Source organism: Crinia signifera, chromosome 2 (genome assembly GCF_055691185.1).
Source record: "Crinia signifera chromosome 2, ASM5569118v1, whole genome shotgun sequence".
NCBI classification, from domain to species: Eukaryota; Metazoa; Chordata; class Amphibia; order Anura; family Myobatrachidae; genus Crinia; species Crinia signifera.
The window spans coordinates 192,719,167-192,727,191 of NC_139218.1; the positions used below are offsets into that span (position 1 = coordinate 192,719,167).

The 8,025-nt window shown below is 43.0% G+C and overlaps 1 protein-coding gene across 1 annotated transcript in view; it reads right to left on the reverse strand.

Moving 5' to 3' along the window:
- Positions 1 to 7,278, reverse strand: part of SDC3 (syndecan 3) — a 98,660-nt gene extending 91,382 nt beyond the window's left edge. Inside the window, exon 1 of the mRNA XM_083173471.1 lies at positions 6,781 to 7,278. Within this exon, the coding sequence (XP_083029597.1) occupies positions 6,781 to 6,846 (66 nt within the window). The 5' untranslated portion in view covers positions 6,847 to 7,278. The remainder of the gene's footprint in view (positions 1 to 6,780) is intronic.
- Positions 7,279 to 8,025: the final 747 nt, after the last annotated feature.

The following is an 8,025-nucleotide window of genomic DNA, read 5'->3' on the forward strand; positions in this document are numbered from 1 at the left end:
TTGTTATTTTCCTGTCTGATAGCTAATGTCTGGCTATGCTTACATAGAGCTATCAACCCTTCTCCACTAGTGGAAAAGAAAATTTATGAGTATCAAATAACACAGCTGAGAGCGGAAAGAAGATGTTGTCTAATGGAGTGATCTATGCTGGGAATTACCAACAGACAGGGAAAAATGTCAGAAATAATTGTACAGGTGGGGAAATTCAATACTCAATGACAGTAAAATGAGTAGATTGATTAGCAAATGTCAAGAGACCGAGGACCCAAATTAGGTGTGAAATTTTCTATTCATGGAAGAAGATAAAAAATCAAACTCACAAAAAATAAAACATTTCTGTATTAGTATGCAATAAATGTAGATGTTTTAATGATTACATAAATTACACCATATATTACTTTGCAAAAGTTAAAATGCTCCTCATACCCACATGATGAATGTAGAGGCAGGGGCTAGTCCAAAGTCAATCATATTAACCAGGTTTGGGCTGGCCTGGCAGGGGACCGGGAGATTCCCTGTTGGGTCCCAGTGATTTTAAATTCAGCCCACTTTTAAAGGGGGGTGGGGCCTGCTGCCTGACATGTCAACAGTAGTCATTAGTCAGTGGCATTCCGCCATAGGCCTGTGCATGGGAGGGTGCCCAGTCACCACCTAATGACCTGCACCCCGTTTGCGCTTGCCGCGCAGCATTATGGGTACGGCGTGCGTCACATGGCGTCACGCATCCCCGCGGACCCACTCACACGGCAGTGCATAGTGCACTGTCTCAGATCCACAACAGGGAGGAGGGACCGTCGGCGCCGCACCGTCCAGCCTCAGCACAGCAGCCAAAAGTCAGTCAGCGCCACACCATACGGCAAACACTGAAAGCCAGGTTTCAGCGCTGCTACCAGAGTACTGAGCAGCAACAGGTCAGACAGTGAATGTGCTGTTTTGTATGTGGGAGGACCTTTGTCCTGTACTATTATCTGTGTGGGGAGGACCCATGTGCTGTACTATTATGAGTTGGGGGACCTATGTGCTGTACTATTATCTGAGTGGGGGGACCTATGTAATGTATTATATGGGGGGGGGGCTATGTGCTGTACTATTATCTGGGTGGGGAGGAACTATGTGCTGTATTTTATGTGGGGGTACATATGTGCCGTATTATCTAGGTGGGAAGGACCTATGTACTGTTTTATATGTGGGGGGGCCTATGTGCTGTGCTATTATATGGGTGGGGAGGACCAATGTGCTGTATTATATGGGGGGGGGCTATGTGCTGTACTATTATCTGGGTGGGGAGGACCTATGCGCTGTATTATATGGGGGAGACCTATGTGCTGTACTATTATCTGGGTGGGGAGGACCTATGTGCTGTATTATATGTGGGGGGCTATGTGCTGTACTATTATCTGTGTGGGGAGGACTCATGTGCTGTATTATATGTGGGGGGGCTATGTCCTGTACTATTATCTGTGTGGGGAGGACCCATGTGCTGTATTATATGTGGGGGGACCTATGTGCTGTACTATTATCTGTGTGTGAAGGACCTATGTGCTGTATTATGTGTGGGGGGCTATGTCCTGTGCTATTATCTGTGTGGGGAGGACCCATGTACTGTATTATATGTGGGGGGACCTATGTGCTGTACTATTATCTGTGTGTGGAGGACCTATGTGCTGTATTATGTGGGGGGGGGGGGCTATTTGCTGTATTACTATCTGTGGGACCTATGTGCATTACTGTCAGGATCAGATGTCACACACCTGCGATTTTGGGCAGATTTCGCCCGGTTATCGGCCCAAAGTGCAGAAATTGGCCCAAAATCGCATAGTGTGTAGCCACTCCTCTCTGGTCTGGTGACCACGCCCCTTGGTGGGCCCCTGTGAGTGCATTTCCCTGGTGGGACCTTCATGCCCCAGTCCGACACTGATATTAACATAGATCCTTCCAGGTCTTGAGTGAAACAAACTTTCACTGCTACACTTGATTCTTGATTTCAGTCATCTCTAACTATACAGCACACGAATATAGAGTTTACCATGGATGACATATTACACAATATGCAGTCACTATGAAAATGTTCAAAATATCAACAGTCCTGAAAGCAAACAGCAGCACCCTCCTGTGTAAAAGTTTTACATAAGGTTCAGTCGCACTTCTTGATGGAGACAGACTACTTCCCCACTTACCTCTCTACACAACTCCTTCTCAGCCCGGTGGAACCCATGGAAGACCTTCGTTATGGTTGGGGAAGGTGCTAACCTGCTCAAGTTAAGCCCAAATGACTCAATTTAGGATTGCTTCTTAACCTCAATAAATATTCAATATGTATCCCTTATGAGAGATTGCATTGCCCCAAGCCTTTTGTCTGTTAGCTAATTATGTCCTCTTAAGAATATGCCTCCATTTTGATAAGTGACCCCCCCCCCCCCCCACCATTGTTTTGTTATACGAATTGTAAAAATTCTTCAATAAAAAACTATTGATGTTAAAAAAAATGTCAACAGTCATAGGGGTAAATTTACTAAGATAGGAGTTCTATTTCAAATAGGATGTTGCTATGGGAAATCAATCAGAATCAACTAATTTATTTAGTACCTAGAAGATAATAGATAGAATCTGATTGGTTTTGCCCATAGCAACATCCCATCTGAAATAAAACTGCCATCTTAGTACATTTTCCCCATAAAGTCAATAACAGAATGTCACAGGTATTGTGTTGAGGTAATTTAAATGATCATTAAGAAATAATTGATCATCAATACCTTCAAAATGTCAACATGGGTAGAATAGCAACACGAAATGTCAACCTCAGCATTATGGTTAGCCTTAGGTTTATGACTTAGGGTTAGTCTTATGCCCAATACACACGCGCAGAAGGGCCTTTCTGAGTGGTATAGTTTCAATAAATGTCTAGTGTGTGTATACTCAATATCATTAACGATGCACGCTCCTTAGCATCCTTAATGGTGCCCCCCACTTTGTTATTTGCCCAGCAGCACCGCTGATATATATAACTATATTGGCGATGACACTAATCACCTGGTGTGTACTTGGCTTTAGGGAAACAGTGTCAACATTCTTACCATGTTGACATTTCATCAGTGTCAACAAGCTGAATGTCAACATAATTGTCATTTCAACATACTCAATTTATTACAATGCCAACATTTTTGTGTTGATATTATCAATGTCGAATTAATATTTCAACCCCATTTATAATGGGTACAGTGTGTGCGAGAGTCCAAGAGGCCCCACACCGCACCCATTATTTTTATACTTACTTCTGCGGAGTCCCATGCTGACGGCATCAGCGATGCGGAAATCGCTAGAAAAACACATGCTACACATGCATATTATAGTCTGGGCCCCCCACACGGGCCTGCTCCTTTCTTAAAACGTCTGTGCCCCTATTATATAGGTCTATGGTATTTTATGGCCGTGGAATATGATAGCTCGAAGACTAACTTGACTAAACACTTAACTAATGAAATTAGGATAAGATCAAGCACTTCAATCAAACACCCAGATAGCTTTCCAAAGTTATCGACTGCTGTCAGACGACAGGGCAATAAAAACCATACATGTCATCTTGCTATCATTTACCAAAATGCCCAATATGTGATCAATTTCAAATGACATGTGTTTTGGGACCATAGCCTCCACCAACTGCCAGATATCCCATCACGTGGCAAGCATGACATCATGATTTAATCATACAACATATATAATCAGGGAAATGTAATAGTGTCCTAGATTGGCAAAGGTGCAGCATGCTGGCTGATCTTAGATGTTTTTGTTTTTTTTGTAAAGCAGCAATCATCTAATGGGTGCTGGACGGGTTCCCGACAGTCGGGATCCCGACAGTCGTTTACCCGACGTTGGGATCCCGACTGTCAAAACGCCCGACGGCCACCCGCTATTTTCCCTTGTGGGGGTCCACGACCCCCATAGAGGGAGAATAGAATAGGTGGCTCATGTAGCGAGCCACCGTGCCCGCAGCGTGGCGAGCACAGCGAGCCCGCAAAGGGCTTTTTTGTGCTTGCCATGCTGTCTGACTCCGGGCAGTCGGGATCCTGACGTCGGGATAATGACTGTCGGGATCCCAGCTGTTGGAGTCCCGTACCACACCCCATCTAATTACAAGGCATGGTTTTGTAAATGATTGCCGCTTTAAAAACTGTCCGAGATCAGCCAGCAATCTAGGACACTATTACATTTCTCCACATATGTTATTATGCAAACATTTTGGTTTTAAAGAATGCCAAATAATAGAGAGCAAAAAAGAGTAAGTAAAGCCGGGTACACACTGAGCGATATGCTGTCAAACCTAGAGATATCACTAGCGGCACCATGCATGCTAAACAGTGTTCGTCCTTCATTAATATCGTTGCAGTATGTACACACAATAAAGGCTGACAGGGATTTGTTCCGATGTCAGAACGAATCCCTGTAGCTCCAGTGTGTACCCAGCCTTATGTGGGGTACACACCAGGACAATTTGGCACAAAACGAGCCAATTTAGATACAATCTCGACCAATTGTATGTAAATCGTCCGTGTTTTGGGCCATTTCGCTGCCCTTTTGATGCGATCCCGATCGGATGCGTGGCCCCGCGGGTCAGTCGGTCTTTTCTGAGATCCTACCTGCTCCAGGTAGGATCTCAGAAATGACCATTGTAGTGGGTGGGGTCGGACTGCGATCACATTAGGGGCATTTTGGCGGCGGATCGGCGCGCCGTCAGCTCATGAGCGGGTTGTACGTTCCTGTGATACGAGCACCATCGTCCTGGTGTGTACCGGGCATTGCTGTGCACCCAGGTAACACCATGTTGCACTGCAGGGAGGGGGTGGATGGGATAGGTAACATGTGCAGAGAGAAACTTAAGCTGTGTACACACTAGTAGATATATCTACAGACGGATCATGCAGCGTGTTCTCCATACACACTGTCTGATTCGTCAGGACTGACATCCCAAATGGGCGGGCGCACATCCACTGAGCTGTCAATCACCAGCGGCTCCCGGCACAGCTGTACGGCCAGTCGGCGGATTGCCTTTACACACAGCACAATGCGCCAATATAGAACAACACAGATATATCGCTATTACACACTGGCCAATGGTGCATTGATATATTGGCTGTTCAATCGAACTGTTGATATATCAGCAAGTGTGTACGCACCTTTAGATTTTGGATGGGCGTGTCCAAACCTACATTGCTATGTACAAATAAAGCTGTCCAGCATGTTTGGGCTACATGCACAGGTATTAGCATTTACCCTGCATGCAAAAATAATAAATGTATTTGCACTCCTTGCAGTGGAACATGTTTTGAGATTCAGAATGCGGCCCATAGTCCATTCGTTTGCATACAATTGTATTATGGACTAATGTATGACTTCATTTATTGTTTATATTGATAGACCCTAGTGCACGTCTCAAAGTTTTTATTACCATGTTCTTTCCGCCTTCTGTAAATTATAACTATATTGTTAGCAATAGAATTATGTGACCATATAAAGGCATATGGCTTGCAACCAAGTGTTTCCATACAGGGCACAGAGCTATGAGGTGGTCTTTTGATTTTATGATATTCTTCATGGCATACGAGCCGCAACATTCTTTCATAGGAATTCGGAAATGGCAATTCATTTTAGCTGATGACATCACTACTCTCCTATCATAGCTACTGTATGTAACACACTGTAACGCTACAAAACCATTTAAGAGCAATCTCCTGTTTGCCTCTAGTGAGGCAAACATGGCAGCTGTCAATAAATGTTGCAAATACAATCTCCCAGCATCATATTATATACATACATTGAACTACTGAGTCTACATTCTTTTGTCCATGTGATGAAAGTATAACAGATATGTACTGTACTTTCTGAAAATTAGTTAGTTTGGGTATTTCTTCCAAAATGAAGGTACAATGTAGATGAGATAAAATGTTAATGTCACAAATGTGTGTGATTATTAAGCACATGTGAGAACACACATACAATCAGTGGTAAGTACATGTACAAATTCAGTTGTAAGTACACACACAAAATCAGTGTTGCATTATAAGCTTAAGAATAGAATGTAGAAATGAATTTTAGTTTGCTGGTACTGTAGATTGAAAACGGTCTAGTGTACATATATAACATATACATATTAAATACTCTCCTTAGATAAATAATTGACATTCCCAAAATGCCCTCTAAATGAATATCATTCAATCCAATATAGCTGCAATTTTGCAGCCCAGACTCAAATAGAAGATTATACCAATTCAATCAAAATTGCTATCTTTATAAATGTGCTGCGCTGCATAATAAAATGATACTGTGTAAAGTGATACAATGTGTAGATTCACCACATATATTGATACACATTTAAATGGGAAAAAAACTGTAATGGAAAATATGAACCCATCTTTACAGCGCAAAACATTATATTGCTAAAATATGTTAAATAATAAATCAAGGTAATGACATGATTATTGTGACTCAAATATGAGACGAGATAAGGGGTGAATAATATATATATATATATATATATATATATATATATATATATATATATATGATAATATATATATATATGATAAACCATAATAGAATAAATGTATAAATGTATAAAATGTCAAAATGAAGAATAATTCTCATAAAGCCATTCTCTATGACAGAGCAGCTGGAAAGGCCCCAGATCCCCTCCAGCAATGAGAAGGTTAATAAGAGGGGGTGTTAGGGTGAACCCTAGAGCGTGTACATGACTTGATAGATGGGGATTTATATGATCTTACTCACCAGAGCAGCCTGGGTGATGAGCAGCAGCAGCCCTGCACCATGGATAATTCCAAAGGCAAAATGCATCCTCCTGCTGGCTGGCGATCTCCCTGCAAATAACCCGATTGTATATCCCTCCTGTCTCTTTCTTTTTACCTCTAAATCTCTATTATTCCTCCATGGGCCAAACTAGCTCCTTTTCTATATCAAATCCTCTCTCCCTCCGTATCACCTTCTTATTTTATTCTCCACCCTTATCCTCCCTTTCCTCCACCTCTCAGGGAGAAGCGTATCCTCTTCTCCCTCTCTTTCCTCCCTCCTTTCTTTCTAGTCTTCTTCCTCGCCTCTCCCCAGCCTCTCCCTCTCTCTCGCTCCTGCCTTTTCACCTTCAGTATTAGGTTAGCCTTCTCCTCCTGCCCGCTGCCGCTGTGCTCCCTCTCCTCTGACACCCCTCGTTCTTCTTCTCTTTCCCCTTCAGCAGGAAATGTCTCCCCTCCCTCTCTCTCCCCAGCGATCAATGTAAAGAAAGTACATTATTGAGGGTGACGAGACAGCGTGACAGACCGCGATGCCATCTTGTGGCGGATCGGTGGAAACACAAGACCAGGGTATTATCCCAGGCACACCATCAGTCATCATGATACAATACCTGTCCCTCACTAAGTTGACCTCATCCCCAGGAGATACAGGATAGTAGTCCTCAAGGAAAACAAGCTGCTTAATATGGCATTTCATGTTCAATGGGCCAGTTTGTGGACACATGTATGCAACAACAGAAGGCATGTTTGCTATATTGTTAGTAAGCAATTGCTTATTTATAAACAGTACAGAGTAATTACTGTATGATCAGCTCTATATTGCACTCTGATTAATTTTATGCATGAATGTATATACACACACTTAGGGCCCCATTTAACTACGGTAATTATTACCAGTGGCATATTTTATTTAGAATCACAGTAATTGTAATTAGTATGTTATTAGAATTAACATTACATTATCCTCATTGTTGGCATTCTCCTGTCTGTTGCTGACAGTATACAGCTGCCAGTGAAGAGCTGTGCTTACCAGTACTGACCACTGTACTGCGCATGTGGCCAGCTTCTATAGGCTGCTTTGGCAACAGCCCATAGAAGGGAGACACCTGTATAATATGGATGACAGGCACCAGGACGGGCGCGTGCGCAGTACCGATGTAGCAATCCCCGGGTTCTATGGGCTGCCCTTGTCCCGGAGGGAGGGAACACCTGCCAATGGGATTGCCTT